This window comes from Malus domestica, chromosome 13, assembly GCF_042453785.1.
Source record: "Malus domestica chromosome 13, GDT2T_hap1".
Classification (NCBI taxonomy): domain Eukaryota; kingdom Viridiplantae; phylum Streptophyta; class Magnoliopsida; order Rosales; family Rosaceae; genus Malus; species Malus domestica.
In genome coordinates this window covers 27,557,763-27,579,952 of record NC_091673.1, presented here as the reverse complement: position 1 = coordinate 27,579,952, position 22,190 = coordinate 27,557,763, and the positions used below count along the sequence as shown (strand labels likewise).

Below are 22,190 nucleotides of genomic sequence, written 5' to 3'. Positions count from 1 at the left end.
GATAGAAACATACATCTTAGTACTAGATCTATGAATGATAGACAACAACAAAGGAGGTTGGGCAAGGCTGATCGTTTTGCAACTTCCTCTCTTTGTGATTTACAGAGTGTTCGAATGCTAGAAGGGGAGATTGGACGATGAATCTATATGAGGTGATCGATACTACAGCAAGATTTAAATAAGGTAGCAGAGCTTTTACAAAGGATTTCTGGTGAAGGTTGATCCCGAAAGGGATGAAGACTAGGGGCTGACTACAGCTTCGTGAAGGCAAATCTGGTTTGAGCAGAGTTTGAGCTTGTATTTGTTTGTTTGATTGAGTGTCCTTATCTCTGATTTTTCTTCCTCCTTTTATAGACGATTTAGCTTGGTTGTCTGCAGTGTTGATTTTGCCCGAATACATCTGAAGGGCAATGACTCATCAACTTTTTACTTGTACTGCGATTGTAAAGTACTTTTGGGCTGATTTGCTGGCTGGTTTACACCACTTGACCCTTAGGTAGGTGAGCAGGTAGTTTAAATGAGCTGCATCTGGTCGGGAAACAAGCCCCTTCTTGCTTTTGGACTTCGGCTGGGCCTTAGACTTTTCCTTCTTCTAAACCTCCTTTTGGGTCAACCTCTTCTTAACCCAAAGTTCAAGTTTTTCCCCAAACAATATTATTTCCTCTTGTTAACACTACAGATGTGACTAAATTTGCAGCTGCGATCTTATTGTGGCAAGAAAGGAAACATGGCGTAGAAGGGCAGTTTGGAATCGAGTGCAAGACTTTCGTGTTCTGACTGGAATCCCCATAACTAGTCACATAATCTCTCTTATCATTGGGAGCAAAGAGAAGGCTCTACAAGCTAGCCATCTTTGTTTCCCTCTCTATCTGTTTGTTATGTGATTTGGAGATCCTTGCAACAACATAAAATAACTTTGTTTATCATCGATGAACAGAAGTTTGTTGAAATTTGGTTTCCTTGTAACTGCAATCAAACCCCCTGTGGTGCCACCCAACTGAAGCAGGTTAGCTTGTTTCAAGTTTTCCTTGCACTTAATATGGGTGTGTACTTATATAAGCTCGCTCTCTCTCTCTCTCTCTCTCTTTCTCTCTCTCTCCCCTCTCCAGTTTATATCTTTAATTGTATCTTTTTTTCCAGGCTACGAGTGACTTTGAGCGCAGCCCACACGAGGGATGATATTGAGAGGTGTGAGATGCACTCTCTCGTTGTATCAGTTTCAAAGAAATTAGCATCCATGGCTCAAATGGATGTGCAAGGCATTAGGGTTTTTATTCAATATAAGTAAGATTGGATGTGATATTGGAATAAGTATATAAATGCAATTGTGAATCATAATTCAAATTAGTGTGTGCATTTGGGTTTGTTATAATAAAGCTGGCGCTGGAGCCTTTGGAAGGATATTCCTTGAGTTTGAACGTAGGCGGTCATGTGCATGTGGATATTTGTATGATGTTTTTTTCTTTATACAATATATATTCTATTTTAAATTCAACAATACTTGACTATTCAAAGATGAGTAGGAGCTCTTACTCAAATTTCTTAGTGTTTGAATCAAAGAGTATTGTGCTTATGACTAGAACCGTTGATATTATGAATCACATTGTAGAGATCATGTCTGCAAAAAAATGAATTAAAATTAAGGTCGTTTAAACAATTAATTCTAGCAAATATATAAACGGTTCGTAATTGTAACAGTGCAAGAAGATTTTGTGAAAACATGTTCATTTGAATAACATCTATAGCATGCATTTAACAATTAAAAGGCGGAATCATGCTTGCATGCATTCAAAAACAAAACATTACCCATGAAATTCAAAGCCTAGTAGATTGGTGAACCAAGACTCAACTCAAATCAAAGTGAGTTGAGAAATTTATACCTTTGTAGATTCCTCTTTGCATAAGCAAAGGCTAAGCACCCAAGGAGAGGGCCTTCATTCCTTGCTTCTTAGATCCATGGATTTGGATGGAAGAATATGGTTCTCCAAGTTCCCAAAATTGAGAACCTCTAAGTCTCCACACCAAGGTTAGATTTAAGTAGAAATGAGTGACCATGGAGGAGTAGGATTGCTAGCTAATCCCTCCAAGGGGGCCGGCCTCCTAGAGAGAAAAGGAGAGACATGTTCTCTCCAATTTTCTCCAAAAGAACCCTTAATGAATTTTAGGCTATAAAGTTCTTTATATAGTCACTTCTTTAAATGACTTAAGAACCAAAAACCCTAATTCAACACACATGGCCGGCCACATAAGGGATTTGGGCTTTTGGGCCTTTGTGAATCTTTATTCATTAAATTGTCATACAACTTAAGTCAATGGGCTTGACGTTCGAAGCCCATTGGGCCTTAAGGTCCAAAACTATCCCGAGGTCTTTAACGAACTTATTCGTTTGATTAATTAACATATTAATTAATCCTTGCCATAAATAATTAAACCATTTAATTATTCTTACTCATCTCCATTGTTTCTTCAATCTCCACCTGACATGGTGTACGATCCATTAGGTTCCTTTTAGCGAGGCAGTGGGCGATTAAAACTCTTTCAAATCGATTGTGAATTGAAACTTACTTTCAATTCTCCCTTTAGTGTTTATACACGTTTAGGGCTTCCACAAACCAAGAGTGACACCTAGCAGCATATCATGGTTACCCAAGCTAATCAGAAGAGGTAGAGAACCTATTCAGTTTAGGATTACAAATGCAATACGGTCTTTCTCTAATACAATACTCTTGACCACATTGTTTGGTTTGATAGTTTATTCATGTCTACTATCCAATGTGATTCGTGTGCTTGTATGATTACCTTGAATGTGATTTGGAACGACTTTCCTAAATCTCATTCATACTCTGGCCAGAGATTCTAAATCATATCATAGAGTATTCTCCCCCAAACGGTTTGAAGGTTAGAGATCCCTTATTGCGCATTCACTTGCCTCCATAGCTAAGTGGCTTAACCCCAACTATGTCGTGGACACCCTCCTGATGGAGTGACTTTGACATAATCAAAGATCAAGGGCTTAACCACAAGACAACTATGATGCCTCAGGTCAAAGGACTACTTTGCATTATCCCAACCACGAGTTCTCATGTGACATGAATATGAGAACTCTTCGTTGATCGTGTTCAGTGAACTCATTCTCTATTGAGCACCTACGTACTTGTCTTGATGTCACACATAACAATGACTCGAGACTAGTCACTCTCCCTGAGAGAAGACACAACACGTACTGATCTTAACGGACTGTCAATGCCCAATTGGCAATCCTATGATCAGGAACGTTTAGGATGTGTCTACGAAAGAATGGTCTCATGAATCTAACTTCTTTAGATTGCATTCTCCCAATCACATATTCCTTGGACTTATCGTTTAAGCATATAACATTTATATGAGACGGCTTAAAACAATAATCTTTGCCCTTTATATTTAAACTAGATTAGTTTAACATGTGAAATGTCCGTAAAGTATCATCATATGATTGGTTTTAGGGCACATTTCCAACAATCTCCCACTTGCACTAGAGCCAATCAGCTTGGTCATCAGTGATGATACCTCTTCTGTAGTCATTTCATAAATGGCTGAATAGTAGGCCTAGACAATGGATATCTATATGTTATCCATAGAAGCAACCTTGAGAATAACGACGTCACCATTATACATGATTCTCAATCATGTGGTTCAGTCTCTCATTTGAGTTCGGACCTTGATGAGACCTTGATTCCCTGGCTTGAGCTATCGCCCCATTAGTGTCATAGTGTCAGTACACTAGATACACTTTTTGGTTGGAACCGAATAGAGAGTTCATAAATGAACTTTCCCATCCAAACAACATTGTTGTAAGCTTCTATATGGCAATATATTTTGCATTCATAATGGAACACACTAAAGTCATTACTTTTAATGTTTCCATCCAAATATCTCTTTAGTCATAATAAAGAGATATCAGATTATCTCTTCATTCATAATGAAGAAACATCCAATGATGGATTAGATTCATAATCTAATACATTTACGCTTCCTTTACGTTACTCTAATTCTTCCTCATTCTTTGAGGAATCTATCCTTTAGTATTTCTTAAATACTTAAGGACTCACTTGACAGTTGCCATGGTTCTGATCCTGGGCTTGCACTGATATCGTCTTGTACCGTTCTAGGTACAACTCATATCAATGTTTTTCATACAATATGAAATACATAAATCACCTTTATGCGTATGCATAAAGGATTCTATTTACGCATTATTTCTTTGGGAGTCAAAGAGTACGTTCTCTTTGAGAAGAGCAACTTCTTAGTCTCACTAGAGTTGTCCTTCTAATTGAAGTTTATCATCATATGAGAAACTTCCTAGCATCTATTGTCTATTATTAGGGATTGATATAATCCAATTATATCATGAAATATATCATTATAGATTTCCATCCCATGTATATAGACTATATCTCCCATATACATTCTATCTTCATATAATGTTTCAAAGTCATAACTTTAAAGAAGAAGTATTCTTTTCATTTCCAAAATTAATATATCAAATATATATTTAAATTTTAGGAACATGATTAACTCCCACTAATCTTTTGTAAACCTAGTAAACAAAAGATTCATTTAAATCTTTATGAGAAATCAAACGATTTGATCCTTTTCTCATAAGATGCTCATAGCTCCCACTAGCTTGCTTAGATTCATGATGGATGGATCTCTACAACTTATATGTCTTGTGATTCATAGTTTTAGACATATATTATTAAGACCATCTTAATAATGGTTTCGGAAACCCATATTATGTCCAAACATTGAATCACCATTTAGTTGTAGCTAGCTATCTTCGAATTAATTGAAAAACAAGACTACGTCAAAGATGGTTTCTTCAAAGTCAACCATTCTCTTTGATTGCAGTCACCTTAAGCTACCAATTAGCTATGGGGGTTTCATTATTTCGGGTCAAATGGTACTTTACCATTTCCTTGAGTATATATCGTATATACACTCAATGTAGTCATAAGGATTTTTATTCTTATTTCTTTCGAATTAAGAGGTGCAACTCTAGGACATAGTCATAAAGTTCAAACCATTCAACTTTGACGGTTTATAAATCCTTCTTGACTACCTTGGAGCTTTTGGTATAGGAACTAGGTTGTTTATATTTGTTGATTACTTTCTTGTCTCTCAAAGAACCCATTCTTTGAGTTCTATCTCTCGTTCATTTGCTTTTAGGCAAATCACATTGTAGGATTACAATGAACTACCCAACAAAACAACATTTGTTAATTGGTTTATAGAAGCGATATCCAAAAGTTAATTTAAGGATATCCCACAAGATTGTTATCAAACAAATATTGCTTATTAGCACACAACCCCAAATCTTAACACGATTAAGTTTTGTCTTTCTTTCCAACTACATCTTATGGAGTCATGAAAATTTTTGGAAGATCTTCTAATTGACAATCATATTGTCTTAGAAGTATATATCCTATATATGGGTAATTGATAATATCCAATGAACTAAATCTTATTCAAGTTCGTTCTTCTCCTTATGGAGAAATCCATTATCATATGATGCTTATTTCCTTGATATCTTTCAAGGAAACTATTCTAAAGTGTTACCTTTCCTTGGATCAAATCTAAGGAAGCAAATACTTTAGACATCTTACTCATCAACTTACATTTCTTGAATTCTTTGAAAACTTTTGCAAAGTATTCGGACTTGTGTTTATTCAAAATAAACTATAGTCCAACCGAGAGTGATCTTCGGTGAATGTCATACAACATGAGTAGTATTATGTTTGTGGACAAGTGCCACTAACATCTAAGTGAATTAACCTCAACAACTTTGTGATTCTTTATTCTTTCCAAAAGAATAAACATTCGAACATTTCGCCTCTATACAATTTTAACAAGAAGGTATTGGATCCGGATCTAACGATCCAAAGCATCCATCTATGACCAACTCGTAATTTATGTTTTAGAGGTATCACAACTTTAGTTGGGATTAGTCGCTACCTTGCAACCTTTTGGGTTTTAGGTTTTAAGCATCATTATATTCTAAACAGTTAACACTACCATATCATCTCTACTATAGAGACAATCAATTAGATTACTATAATCCAATCATTGATTAATAAAGAACAATGTTTTGTCAAACAAAACATTCATCCATCTCTACTATAGTGACGGAATTAAGTTCCTTAAAATTGGAATGTAAAGACAATCTTTGGTTTTTCCAATTTCTTTGGTAGTTCATATGAGGAAGTAAGTACTATCTTCTTTCGCAGAGATCTATATTTTATTCACGTTCCGAATGTGAAGTACCTTTTCTTCTCTCATATATCTTCTACTTCTTATTAGTCACACTTTTACAACGATTGTAAAACATAGTTACTAATACGGAATCAAGCATTCAAGTAGAAGAACCAACTATTTTGAACTATTCAAGAACATTTTACAACACCTTCGAAAGGTGTGTTCTTGACACTTGCAAGACATTTCTTGCAAATACCCCTTCCAATGTCCATTCTTTCATAAAGAAAGTTTGTTCCCTTGGAGTTAATTTTATCTTCTTCATTTGACTTCTCCTTTGACTACATTAGTCATGGTCCCTAAACTCCCACTATCTCTCTTGAAACTTATTTCAATTGTGTTATACACATCAAACATTTTGGGGAGTATGTGTTTATTGTTCACCATACAGTTTACAATAAACTTAGTGAACCATTAGGATTGGGACATAAAGGTGAAGTCCTTGCCTAGTTTCCGTCTTGTTAAGTGGTTTATCACTTCAACACTCAATGATTCAAAATCATCATAAGTCCATGTTGATGGACTATTTTTGTCAACCAACCATTATGTTCTAAACATAATTACAAACTTTCAAGAGTTGTTCAAGGCAACTCTCATTTCTTCATACAACAATTTGTAAGTGAAGAATCATGGCACATTAAGTGTCCATGCCTTTGTACTTTCTTCTAAAGTTCCTTGTTCATGTAACAAAGAAACAAGCACTAATGTTTGCATTGATTAAGGGTTGTTCAAAGCAACTCTTATTTCTTCATACAACAAATTGTAATTGAAGAATTATGACATTAAAAGTGTTGTCCTCTTTATGATAGACCTTTTCTAACATATTCTTCTAATGATACATTATCAATAGGAAGATTGTGAGGATAAGACTACTTAGGTACATATGCAATCTTTTTAAGACAATCTTTGGGATTGTGGTACCAAGTCCCGAAACTAAAGCATTCGGCTTTTCTTTGTCAAGTTTTGGATAGCGTTTGCAAATATATTGGTAAGTAAATACATAACGAATATAAATTGATTGATTTTAAGCCATTTGATTCGGGTCTTTAAATCAAATAGCACCACCCACTATTTTTGGCAAATTCCATATCCCTCATTGGAATTCGAGAGTTTTGGAGGAAACTCTTAGTAGGGCATGGGAGACTCACTATTACCAAGCCCACCTCACAATGATATGATGTTGGCTAGCATTAATAATAATGAGAGAGTACGCTTACTCATTTGCATCTCTTGTAAGTACCCATCTTATTTGGCCTCTAGAGAATGTCACCTCACAATGATATGATGTTGGCTCCATTGCACTTAGTTAAGTCATTCCCACCATGCTTAGTTTGTGAAGGTGTTCAAGAATAGCCTCACAATGATATGATGTTGGCCATCCTCGTTGCCTACACTCACCTCATCAAGTATGTATATAGACTCCTCCTGAGTATAAGCATGCACTTTGCACTCCCCCATGATAGGGTGAAGGCGGTGTACAAGTCATAAACGATTGGAGCCTACCACGGTGGAAGGCCACGAAAGAGTGTTCAAAGCACTCTCACGCTTGTCAACTTAATAATGGTTTGGTTGAGGGTTTTAGGTCTCATCATATATAAACATACATTTTAATCTTATTAAAACAATTTTGGTCCTATTACAACTATTGGTCCATTTGATTGTTTTAGTTGTATATAATACTCCCACTATGCTTATAAAACGGTTTTTTTAAAGCAAGAGTATATGATACTACTAACATAAGGTTTGCATTCATTGATGGACTATATAGTTGCCTTAGGGCCTTAGGATGACTATGAACCTTTGTTTAGATTCAACACGAGCCTAGTGTTGAATCTCGGTCTAGGGATGGTGATTGATTTTAGTTACTCGTTTAATCAAATTAAGCCGTGTTGTCTTAGGGGCGTTGGACCCAACTACTTCATTTTCATGCATATCAAATAAAGCAAGAAAGAAGTACTTCAAAGTAAAGGTGAGCTTATGCTCATTACAACATTTGCATAAATCAAATTACTTTAAAGTAAAGAAGAGCTTATGCTCTTTTACAACATTTGATCAAATCAAATTACAACCAAAATCTAATCTACACATTCCCATGGTTCAAACAAATTTGAAACGGCCTTTCACATAGCTCAATTATCGTAGGCTTAGGTTCATAATCACCCTTTAATTAATTAACACTTTAACTAATTAAATTGAATGCAACATTTTCATTTGGTTTTTGTATCCATAAGATTGATTTAAATGGAGCTAAATGAAATGAAAATCAAATTCTCATTTAAGGAGACAAAACAATTTTGTTCTCAACCTAATTTGGGCCAATATGCAATTACCACAACATTTGGGCTATATTGCAAAAACATAAACTTTTGGGGTCACTTTGTAAAAACACAAAAGTCCACTACTTCATGTAATTACAACTAGAACCCAAAATTTAAAAAATGCAAAAACTTCATTAAAGGAGCAAAACAATTTGTCCTTTAGCGTTTTTGGGCCTAAACGTAAAAACGTAAACTTTTGGGCCAAAGTGCAAATACACAAAAGTATCAAAACTTTATGTAATTGCATAAAAGCCCCAAAAGTACTCCCACTTGAGGGAGGGCTGGTTTTGGAGAAGGATTAGAGTGATGTGTGTGTTGATTTGTGAGTTTTGACATAAAGCATGCAAGTGGTGCAAGTGGTGTGTGTGAAAGAGAATTAATCCTTTCACACTCACCATTATTTCTACCACCATTTAAACAAATATCTAACACATTAAATCATTTGAAAAACATAAAACATAAACTTTATGAAATAAATCAAAACTTTGAATCAAAACACAAAACTTTTTGTTCTTGGCAAAAATGTCAAGAACAATGAAGAACATTCATGAAAAACCCAAAAATTTCCATGAACATTTTTACCCCAAAAACATTCCAAAACCATTCAAACTTAAGGGAAATAACATATAACCAAACTAGGGTACATAGGGGTTCCAAAAGTCACTTGAAAACATTTTTAACAAGTCAAACAAGAACCCAAAAATCCAACCTTTGGATTTGGCCGAAAATTCCCAAAAGCATGGCACCAAATTTTAGCTTCAATATTCATGCTCATATGAACTACATCTACAACATTTGAGATGGCAAATTTTCTAACAAAATTTACATTCAAAGAAACAAGAATAAAGCTTGTAACATATTACAACTTTTAAATCAAAACGATGAACTACAAAACCCAAAATGATTCACCAACTACTAGACCTAGGCTCTGATACCACTTGAAGGAAGATTTTATGAAAACATGTTCATTTGAATAACATCTATAGCATGCATTTAACAATTAAAAGGCGGAATCATGCTTGCATGCATTCAAAAACAAAACATTACCCACGAAATTCAAAGCCTAGTAGATTGGTGAACCAAGACTCAACTCAAATCAAAGTGAGTTGAGAAATTTATACCTTTGTAGATTCCTCTTTGCATAAGCAAAGGCTAATCACCCAAGGAGAGGGCCTTCATTCCTTGCTTCTTAGATCCATGGATTTGGATGGAAGAATATGGTTCTCCAAGTTCCCAAAATTAAGAACCTCTAAGTCTCCACACCAAGGTTAGATTTAAGTAGAAATGAGTGACCTTGGAGGAGTAGGATTGCTAGCTAATCCCTCCAAGGGGGCCGGCCTCCTAGAGAGAAAATGAGAGACATGTTCTCTCCAATTTTCTCCAAAAGAACCCTTAATGAATTTTAGGCTATAAAGTTCTTTATATAGTCACTTCTTTAAATGACTTAAGAACCAAAAACCCTAATTCAACACACATGGCCGGCCACATAAGGGATTTGGGCTTTTGGGCCTTTGTGAATCTTTATTCATTAAATTGTCATACAACTTAAGTCAATGGGCTTGACGTTCGAAGCCCATTGGGCCTTAAGGTCCAAAACTATCCCGAGGTCTTTAACGAACTTATTCGTTTGATTAATTAACATATTAATTAATCCTTGCCATAAATAATTAAACCATTTAATTATTCTTACTCATCTCCATTGTTTCTTCAATCTCCACCTTACACGGTGTACGATCCATTAGGTTCCTTTTAGCGAGGCAGTGGGCGATTAAAACTCTTTCAAATCGATTGTGAATTGAAACTTACTTTCAATTCTCCCTTTAGTGTTTATACACGTTTAGAGCTTCCACAAACCAAGAGTGACACCTAGCAGCATATCATGGTTACCCAAGCTAATCAGAAGAGGTAGAGAACCTATTCAGTTTAGGATTACAAATGCAATACGGTCTTTCTCTAATACAATACTCTTGACCACATTGTTTGGTTTGATAGTTTATTCATGTCTACTATCCAATGTGATTCGTGTGCTTATATGATTACCTTGAATGTGATTTGGAACGACTTTCCTAAATCTCATTCATACTCTGGCCAGAGATTCTAAATCATATCATATAGTATTCTCCCCCAAACGGTTTGAAGGTTAGAGATCCCTTGTTGCGCATTCACTTGCCTCCATAGCTAAGTGGGTTAACCCCAACTATGCCGTGGACACCCTCCTGATGGATTGACTTTGACATAATCAAAGATCAAGGGCTTAACCACAAGACAACTATGATGCCTCAGGTCAAATGACTACTTTGCATTATCCCAACCAAGAGTTCTCATGTGACATGAATATGAGAACTCTTCGTTGATCGTGTTCAGTGAACTCATTCTCTATTGAGCACCGACGTGCTTGTCTTGATGTCACACACACCAATGACTCGAGACTAGTCACTCTCCCTGAGAGAAGACACAACACGTACTGATCTTAACGGCCTGTCAATGCCCAATTGGCAATCCTATGATCAGGAACGTTTAGGATGTGTCTATAAAAGAATGGTCTCATGAATCTAACTTCTTTAGATTGCATTCTCCCAATCACATATTCCTTGGACTTATCGTTTAAGCATATAACATTTATATGAGACTGCTTAAAACAATAATCTTTTCCCTTTATATTTAAACTAGATTAGTTTAACATGTGAAATGTCCGTAAAGTATCATCATATGATTGGTTTTAGGGCACATTTCCAACAAATAGCCCATCACAAATTTTACATTTTTATTAACTTTAAAAGCGTGAATTCACGAAAATGCCCTAGAGGCAAGGATTTTGACTTTCGTTGACCATCGGTTAGAGAAATGTATGATTTATTCTTTTAGCATATCCTCGTAGTACTCGTCGCTATGGACGTGTGGGCGCGAACGAGGCATGATTTGGAGCTATAGCGAGGGAGATATTAACGTTTGAATTTTGTGTATATTAATAATTTGGTTATTATAAGAAAACTCTAAAAAAAATTTAAATGAAATCTAGTGTGCCACGTGGGTGGCCCAGATTTAGAGACAAGGATATGGATGGTTGTGATGGAAAGGCAAGAAGAGAGATGAGAGATAAGTGGAGCAATGAGGAAAAGAGAGAGAAGGGTGGACCAATGAGGGAGGAGAGGAAGGAGAGAAAGGAGAGAACAAGAAGAGGAGGGAACCGGCTGGGTTTACCATGACCCGTGACTCGACCCGGTTCCATCTCCCGATTCCGACCACCATAGACGGCAAGGTTGGTGTCAAAATGATCCTTAGCTCGAGGCCATTCGATAATTCTTCCTATTTCACCCCAAAAATCAAGGGATTTGGCATTGATTTCACAAAACCCGCACGGTGGGGTGTGGCGATTTTGGGTTCGAACCACACAATTCCAAAGTTAACCACATTCATCACCACCACCCATAGCATCCTCTTAAGGCTTGGAATAAAGCCCAAACAAGTTTGGGGGCGGAGGAGTTGTTTTGGAGTCAGATCGAACACACCCAAATTCAAGGATTTCGTACGGTTTTAGTAGAATTGAAGCTTTTCCAGGTCAAATTGGTCTTAGTCACAGGTATAGATTAATTCTTCTCGTCGATTAGATAAATTTTCATGTTTGGATCGTGTGATTTGGTTGAAAAATAAGAAAGTTATAATGATTTAAAGTTTGCCCAATTTCTGGCGACCTCTGCCACTTTCGAGTCATTTGCCGGCCAAACCACGGTGAGTTAGCCTTTGAGAAAGGTATCAATCTCTTCCTTTCGTCGAAAACTAAGATTTCTGTTTTTGAATCACTCAATTTCGTGGAGTATTGACAAAGTTATGGACGTTGAAAGGTTGCCCAAAAATTCCAACGAGTTACCAGTTTTCCTGCCGACAACCATCTTTCAGACCATTTTCTGGACACCTCCAGCCACTATTTGGACTCCAAGCTGGTATATTTGTTCTACATTTCTCTAGCTTCGATTTGGTATATTATGGGTTAAATTTGATTGAGAAACAAGTGAGATATGGAGTTCTAAAGATTGCTTGGAAATCTGTGAAATATGCAGAATCCGGTGAAGTTCCATTAAGGTCCACCACTTGATTAGAATAGTAATCGACGATCTGACCATTGGATCGTCACCAAACTTTGTTACATTGTAGTACATAATATTTGAAGAATGTAGGAATTTACGGATTGGGAATCCGACGTACGGATCTTCCTGAATTGGATTTGTAAGTCCATAAAATAGAATGTTAACCGCCACTTGGTTTTGGATATTGGCAGAGATCCAACCGTTGGATCGTAATGAAATTTTAATATGTTGTTCTAGAAGCATAACGTGAATCTTTGGAAGTTGCAGATTGGAAAGATTGTAGACCCTACCGTCGATCTATGATCGACGGTTGACTGATGGTCAATGAGTCTCAAACTATTTTAGAATGTCCTTGAGGATGTATTTTATGTGAATTACATATTCTATTGATAAGAGTTATGAGATGTGATTCAATAATTGTTCTAGGCACCAATCATTCGGGACGCCTCGATGCACGTGTTAGAGAATCATAGCGTGGACTCTAGGTGAATGGGTCTTTTCCTTTTATTATAAGCATATAATTGATAGCTCCACAAACGCTTCTAAAGTGATTTATGCATGTTACCTACAATTAATTATTGTGAACTACGAATGGCTTGATCCCTGTTTAGGGTACGTAGGCAGTCTAACGAGACGTTAGATGCAGCCATACAATAAGTGAGATTAAATAATCAAGACAAAATCTTTGTTTGGGAAAATGAGCAATGTGAAGGAATCTGGTGAAAAACATGAGATTTAACCCTATGTTTTGGGTGAATAAATGTTGGTTATAAATCAACGTGCGAGGAAACGAGAAATTCTGGTTTTATGTTTTATAAATGCCATGCCATAATTAGTTTACATTTTAGTATGTGATTTAGTACACCCTTGCACAATGTTGCATACCAATGCGGAGGCTAAGGTAAGTTTAGGTGAGTATATAATTGAATTCTAATTAGTAATGAATGGATGTGATGAGATATGAATGAGTCGTACAGGTCACTATAGGTGACTCTGACTTATATGCTAGCCATGATTGATGAGATATGCAATGAGATATGAATAAGTTGTACAGGTCACTACAGGTGACTCCGACTTATATGCTAGCCATGATTGATGAGATATGTGATCAGTCGTACAGGTCACTACAGGTGACTCTGACTTATATGCTAGCCATGATTGATGAGATATGTGATGAGATATGAATGAGTCGTACATGTCACTATAGGTGACTCCGGCTTGCATGCTAATATGATTTATTAAGCACATGATTATTTATATTGCTAATGAGTTGCTAAGTAGTATTATACTTCGGGGTTTACTGTTAGTATATTTTTGACTTCATACTTCTATGTAGTATAATTTGCTGGAAACTATACAGGTTTTACGGCAAGGGGTTATTACCTTTGATAATGGAAATGACTTTGAAAATCTTTGTTTTGACCACTCACACTTTCTATCCTTGCACCCCTCCAAGTTCTAGTAGCAAGGTTCTGTATCGACGAGAACTTGTGGCATTCCCAGTTCTGGTGGCTCCTTATGATGGTATAATTATTATCACTGCGCACTTGTGTACTTAGATACTTTTAGAATTAATTTATTCACATTTTATACATTATCACACTTTATGGCTTCGTCACCTTCCAGGTGTCGGCCAGCACGGCTCGATTCGGGGTCCTAGTGGACATTCCGGGTTGGGGTGTGTCAGTAATGCTTTTACCAATTTCATTCATTTGTTTTTAAATTAATCTTGTACTGTAAAAAGGAGAGCCGAATTCAAGTGGATAAGGAGAATACATTCTTCTACGCAATGTGGCAATGCCTACTTATGTGTTGTACGTCTTGATAAATAAGATTCATAAATAACATAAGATACGTAAGAAGACAATACTCAGATAGATACTCAATAAGAAAACTTTTTCCAACTTGTGTTAGCTTGTATAAGTGCTAGATTAGTTTCCAACAAATCATGGAAAATACCTAACACAAGTTGGTTTAGCCCCAAACCGACATAACTTAGGAATCCCAATCACATTAAAATATCGGGAATGCATCGTAACTATATCAGTCAGTGAGCAAGAGTGATGTTAAGGAGATCACATATTGTAAACCATATCCAAACACACTATCTCTCTCTCTCTCTTTCTCTCTCTAATAGAGTATAAGTACATCCTATCTCTACTAGAGAGTTTAAATGTGATCTCCCTAGCACTCTTCTTCCTATTAATGCATCATGGGTTCACTCTTGATCAAAGCACATAGCAGACACATGTTAATGACTCTGAGCCTAAAAGCTCTAACATTATCCTACTTGGGAAAACATCATTAACTGAATGCACCAATTGGGTTCACCCATTAATGCATTTTCATAGAAGAAGGCTCAGTTTGGCTGTGAGGCCTCCCAATTCAACTTTGCCTCAAAGCTATGAAGCAGTGTTCTAAAAAACGGCCTAGGCACTGAGCGGTGGCCAACAACCAAGATTGATGCAAAATTTGGAGCAAAATCAGGACAGGGATTAGGCGGGCGCCGAGACGGCCTAGGCGGTCTGAGAATTTCAATTTTTTCTGCATTTGAACTTGAGAAAGGATGAATGCTTCTAGTTTGTGTTTTGGTTTTTCAATTTCTGGTCTATGTTCTTGCGAAGATGAGAGAAAATTAATTTCTCTCTCTTCCTTCCACACCCACGTGATCACTTTAAACTATTTAGTTTTTTTTTTTTAAGTAAAAAGGCTGTTAGTTCATCCATAGCATCAAGTGCTATTAATTTTTTTTCTCAGTAAAAAAATATAAATTGTCACGCTATCAGTTCATGGCATCAAGTGCTATTGATTTTTTGGACTTGTTAGATATGCATTTTATTATTCTTTTACTATCTTATTCAGGGATTTCATATAAGTATGATTTTTTGTAAGTATCAGTATACACTTATTTACAAGATATACAAGAAATTTACCTAAATCCGCCTAGGCACTCGCGTAGACCCCCCTAACTGCCTAGGCGCTAGGCGCCAGCCCGCCGTTTGCCTAACGCCTAGTGGTTTTTAGAACCTTGCTATGAAGTAGTTATTCAATATTTTTTACTTTAACCAACTAGTACTACGGCTTAGTAATATTCTTTTTCATTTATACATGAGATGTCTTAAGTTCAACTCACATAAATAACGAAGATGTATTATATTTGTGTTGAGTTTGATACCTAATAAATGGCTAATCCATTATAATGAATATCGTTGATTAAAAAAAAAAAACATTTCCGTTTTCTAATTGACCAAAAGAATATTCTCCTAAGTTTTCCTTACACCTAATGTGGGTGTATGCTTATATATGTTCTCTCTCTCTCTCTCTCTCTCTCTCTCTCTCATAGAGTACAAGTAAATTAGAGAGCGTTTAAAACGTCATCTCACTAGCACTCTTCTTTCCTATTAATGCATCATGGGTTCACCCTTGATCAAGGCACATAGAAGACATATGTTAATGACTCAAGCTTGAAAGCTCTAACATTAATCTCCTACTTGGGCAAACATCATTAATTGAATGCACCAATTAGGTTCACCTTTGGATGCATTTCCATAGAAGAAGGCTCAGTTTTCGCCTCAAAAGCTATGAAGTAATTGGATCAATGCTTGAGCTAAATGGGCCAGCGGGTAGTCATTTGCATCTAGGTGAGGCCGGCCTGTTAAATTCCCCTCTGGCCCATAACCACCGTCTTCCCCATCAAACTGTGAGCTTTCCCCACCGGAGTCTCACCGAGTCATCATCTCTCGCAACTTCACGGAATCACAGCAAAGCAAAACGTCGCAACCCGAGACCCTGGATCCGATCCGACCTTGATCCGATCACACCATGTCCTGCTTAGCCCTCTCTCTTCAACCCGCCAATGGATCCGACATCCTGCTCCAAACCCGAGAATGGTTCCCGCCTGCCCGGGCCCTCGTCGCCGTCTCCTCCTTCCGCCAGACCCGCCTAGCTTTCGCCGCCGCCAAGCAGCAACAACTCCCCACCACCAAAGACAATTCCCACAGCCACTCTGACTCTTCCTCCGATACCACTGCCGACTCCGTCGCCTCCCTCGGCGACGACCCACTCGCAGCCTCGAGTGGCCAGCTCATCGTGGGTGTCGAATCTCGGTACCGGGTCGTCTACCGCCTCGTCAACTCCATCTACGTCCTCGGCGTCACCACCGCCGATCACGACAACTCGATCAACGTCTTCGAGTGCATCCACATCGTCAACCAGGCCGTCAGCGTCATAGTCACCGCTTGCCGCGGCGTCGATGTTACTCCGGAGAAGCTGAGTCGGAAGTACGCCGAGATCTACATGGCTCTCGACATTGTTCTGAGAGGTGTCAGCAATATTCGATTAGCGGCGATGCTTTCGTCGATGCACGGCGACGGCATTGCCAAGATGGTGCACTCGGCGTTGGACACTGAGAACAAGATCCGTGGGGCGGAGAATTGGAGAGCCGTTGAGGCGCTTTCCGTCGAACACGAGGCGGGCATTGTGGCGTTCAACAATTTAGGGTTTGAATTGCCGCCGGAGACGATCGCTGCTGGAGATGAGGTGGCGGCTAGCTTGGCGCCGGTGGTGCAGAGTGAGGAGAAGGATCAGAATTTAGAGAATGAGGACGAGAGCCAAGCTGAGAAGGACCCATTTGCGGCAAGCGAGAAGATTAATCAGCCTGAAGAGCTGGTGAGTGGGTTCAAGAAGAACAAGGATCCTTCCGCCACGGACCTAACAACAGCGCTGGCGACACTTGAAGTGACTACATTGCCTCCGGCAGAGGCGACCCAGAGTACCCATATTGCGGTGGAAGGGTTTGAAGGGGAGTATGGTGGGATTGAGTTTGGGAATGACCAAGCTTCTTTGGGTGAGACTTTTGAAGGGTTTAGTGATGCTTGGGGAGGTGGGTTGGATGCTTCTGAGTTTGTTGGATCGAAGAAGGTTGCGAAGAAAGAAGGGCTGGGCGGGCTTGAATTGTTGCAGACCGGGCCTGATGCTCCAAAAACTGCTGATGCCACTGCCGGTGGTGCAGCAGCAGGTACTCCCCTTGATACCCTTGTAAAAAGTGAAATGAAGGGTCCTGAGATGCACGTTGTGGAAGAGATCAGTGCTGAGTTTAGAGAGTCATTGCTTGCTAGAGTGGGATTAATGGGTGTTGTTTATTTGAGAACTTTGCCTACCAAAACTAGTGGTGATAAAGAGACCGAATTTTCTTTCCGGGTTGAGGGAACCAGCCCGGTTAAGAGGTTTATTATGCAGAATTCTCGCGTTAGTAGTCTGGGGAACGGATTGTTTCATGTGAGGACCGCAGCCTCCGATGAGCCTTTACCCATTTTGAAGTATAGTCTGCTGCCCAGGTTGACACCATTGCCCTTGAGGGTTCGTCTTGTGCAACGCCATACAGGAAGCTTACTTTCTGTGATGATACAGTATGTGTCAAACCCTGAGTTGCCAGCGCCTTTGACTGATGTGACATTTGTTTTAAAACTCCCACTTGATCCTACATTGTTGAAGGTATCACCAAAAGCTATATTAAGTAGGTCTGATAAAGAACTGAAATGGCATATCCCCGAGATTCCGTTGAATGGATCTCCTGGTCGGTTGAGGGCAAGGATGCCTGTGGATTCTAATGAAGGAGATGGCAGTGAGGAGATTGAAGTTGTTGCTTATGTGAAGTTTTCTTGGCAAGGAACTAAATCATTGTCTGGAGTTTGTTTGCGGCCAGCTTCCAAGGGTAATACAGACTTTTATGAGGTTAATCACAGGTATGAGAATGGGTTATATATGTGCAATTAATAGACCCATGATGAAGTCACTGTTGTATTGTAGAGTAGAGGGTTGTGTCTCCTTTTATGTTGTTTATTTTGAGAGGTTTCTGTTGATTGTATCTTGTTGTAGCATTCTTTGATAATGAGCTTGTAGCTTAGTTTATCGGTCATTTGAAAGCTTTATGTCTTTGTGTATTGTGTGAATGGATATACAAGTTTCTCTTTACATGCTATCTTCCATCTCCTGGTTTATTAATTTTACTATCACATGAACGTGTAGGTTTTGTAATTCAATAATAAAACAAACTTGTATAATAATACAGAACACAATATAGTGAACCTTATGCTCTAATCGAGACTTTCTGACTAAGGGATCATTGGTAATAAAACAAACTCTGTTAAACAGAAATAAAACATTGTAATGAATCTTATATTGTAACTGAGATATTCTGACTAAGGGAGCATTAGGACTCAATCTATTGAAATTAAGACATTACCAGCAATGTTCACAAAAGTCGGTACTGTAGATGGTTAATAAGTTTTGAACCATCTAAAGTTCTGTCTCACTTTGTTTTACATGGCCTTTTCAACTTGAAACTTTGTAATGGTTTTTATTTGTTTCTTCTTTTTGGCAAGACACCAATGCCCGAGGCTTTCATGAAACAATTTGATTCCTCTTGTATTGCAATTTGTGTGAATCTGCGAACATAGTGACAAAATCATATATACCTCTTCCCATGTCCAACTGATTTAGGCAGTTACTCCTTGAATAGTTCAATGATAATCTGAGCTTCCGAAGTTGAAAATACGGGTGGCTTTTATGCATTTTGTGTATTGTGTTCTTACATCTTTGCCTATTGGTTTAATAATTTCTTTTGTGATCAGGAATAAAAAGATGTAAGAAATAATATGGTAAAATGACATAGAGTGTGAACTTGTTCAAAACATTGGACTTCCACTATTGGTTCCTTTTGAGTTTAAAGACCTCTTTTACATTTGCCTATCACATTCATTCTCATGATACAGGTTTCAAATTTTTGTGTTATTCATATTTCTATCCGATGTTTTATCATTCTTTTGTACAGAGCCGAAGTAGCTTCCTTTATATGACTTTTATCTGTTTGTTACCGCTAACAGTTTTAGTTTATCACCTATTCGAACCTTACCGAAACCCTAGAGTCGAGGCCCAGCCTTTTTCTTTTTTATTTATAGAGGACACATACATTTATGTGGTAACTGCAGATTGTGTAGAAGGGTGGAAAATGGCACATTAAAGATTAGGGATCAAAATGGAAACCAACTCTTAGGGGTCATCAATGAAATTTACCAAGTTTTATTTATCACACTGAACATTTGGTTATGTTGTTTTGTTTAAATGTTGATTCAAATACATGTTGAAGTTTTCGATGTTTGGGCATCCAAAATTCGGAGTGAGTTTGTATCATTGTATTTTTACCATGTAGCTCTAGCTGGAAAGTGCTACTTTTCAGAAAAATGTAAGCAAGCAATCTTTTGTTTTCCAACATGTGAATTAGAAGTTAGATGAGGGCTAATCAGGCTACAATTTATCAGAATTCTTCTCAATCGTCCTATTTGCTGAAATAGTCTGCTAAGCATACGATGGATTAGCCATTTGGTTTCTGCCAATCATAACTAACAGTGCAGTCTGCACTCAGTGTCGTCTCCCGTAGTCTTTAAAGGTCATTCTCTGTAGTATCTAAATCGATTGCAAATGTATTTTATGAACCCAAGATCCATGACTACTGGTAATTCAGTGTGATAATTCGCTTTTGTACTTGTAGAATTTCAGGGCTACATGTAGCGGCAAGTTGAAGTCGGGTAAAAAGTTATACTTCTCCTGTAGTTGCTTTGATTCTTTTGATCCCTGTTAGTTTTACTTCTCCTGCAGTTGGATCTAAAGTAAGAGAATTAAAAGCATAAGTTTAGGTATTTAATCAAATTTTAGTTATGCAGGAGTAGCTTCAATTTTTCTCTTCTCTGGGAAGAGCAAATTGTTGAACCAAGAATGCAGTGGTGTAGATTAATTAGATGTAAGGTGCTCTGCAGGAGCTTCTTTCTCCTGAGATCCAACAGGTCCATAAGCACTTCTCGATCAACAACCGATCGGCCGGGTACCTTCACTATGGTATATGATGTAGTTTGTTTCTATGAAGGTGACCTGCTTTGCTAGCATGATGATATTAACATCAGTGGAGCTCTTTAGTATGTCGGTGTATACGATTGATCGGATGTGTCAAAATCTCATCATCTTGGCCATGTTGCTATTGATCGGATGTGTCTTTTATAGGCCAGCAGCCCAACCTATTAGGCTTGAAGCTTGAAATACCCGATGACGAGTCCGGTAGACCCCCCCATACATAGGCTCCAAAGTTATATACTAAATTAAACTAATGACTTTAAATGGGGATTATATCTGGAAATTTTATTGTACATGTTTATCAATTGAATTGCTTGTGTATGTTTGTGCTACTGTATTGTTATGAGAATACATGTACAATGAACCTGAAGTTCATACTAAACTTCGAACCGAAATTTTGAGTCTTGCCATAGAAACCTTTTGTGTTTCCTAAAACCGCGCCACTCATGTTGAACCCTGAAGTTCTCCATAATTAATTTGTTAAACCAAACTATGTCTTAGAACTTGAATGTTCTAACCTTGATACTTATGGAGGTTTTAAGTTCTCGTATCATCAACCACGACTCGTTCCCTCCTTTTAGTGGATTGCCGAAACTACTTGTATGTGGGTATGAGTTTTGAACCTCCACTTAATTATCGAGAAGTTGAGAAACCATTGAAGCCAACAGTGGCATGGATAGAGCTGAACAAGACTCTACCTTGACTTTCATTCAAAAATTTATAGGTGATCCTTCCGGAAATGTTAAACAAAAGTTTTTCCCTCGTATGTCGGTCACTTTTACTTTTTTGCTATTTCATAATCTCCAGGGTATGATACCTTATAGCTTTACATTTACAAGTCATTTTCTTATTACTTTCTATCTCCCATTTTCTATTTTTATTGGCATTACTATAGTGGGATTTCAAAGAAATGGGCTTCATTTTTTAAGCTTTTCATTACCTTTGTTTCATTAGCAAAAAGTATTACATGACGACAGTATCGAAGTTAGGAATTGTTTGAGGGACGGACGAATTTAAAAGAGTGCAAGGTTAAAAAAAATGTAGACAACCAAATTTGTATAGATATTAGACAATATTAGGAATGTCTGTAATGTATCAATACTTGAAGGACTACCTAGAATATTCGAAGGTAGACTACCCATAATATTTGAAGGGAGATTTAAGCAATGGTTTTTATAGTATCATTCCATTAAGTCTTAGACTCTTAATCCTAGAGAGAGTATACTATATGACTAATAACTAATTAAACTAACAACTCAATTAATCAGTACCAATAACTATATAAATTATTCAATAAACCAAATTTCAATTCAATTGACCAGGATCAATAATTATATAGGTATAGATTATTCAATAATCAATAATTTAATTAATCAATAATCAAGAATTCAATTTTTCAGTAATAAAAAATTCTACTCATCAATAATTGTAGTATCCCACATCGACGACGTGAGGGCTGTCCTTGGGCCTTATATGTATTCGCTCGCAGGTACTCTTCAGAGACGCGTTTTGGAGCTGCGGCTTGCAAAAACAAATCCGTGAGTGGGGTCGGACCGGTGCGCCGGGTTCCACCACAAAGCGGACAATATCTCTG

General features: G+C 37.6%; 1 protein-coding gene across 1 annotated transcript; it reads left to right on the top strand.

The window, feature by feature from the left end:
• Positions 1-16,107: 16,107 nt before the first annotated feature.
• Positions 16,108-18,671, top strand: LOC103427800 (uncharacterized). Its single transcript, XM_070810643.1, has one exon. The coding sequence runs from the start codon at positions 16,514-16,516 to the stop codon at positions 18,464-18,466; it is 1,953 nt and encodes a 650-aa protein (XP_070666744.1). The 5' UTR covers positions 16,108-16,513; the 3' UTR covers positions 18,467-18,671.
• Positions 18,672-22,190: the final 3,519 nt, after the last annotated feature.

Coding starts and splice junctions, on each gene's coding strand:
- LOC103427800 (XM_070810643.1), top strand. CDS start 16,514: ATGTCCTGCTTAGCCCTCTCTCTTCAACCCGCCAATGGATCCGACATC.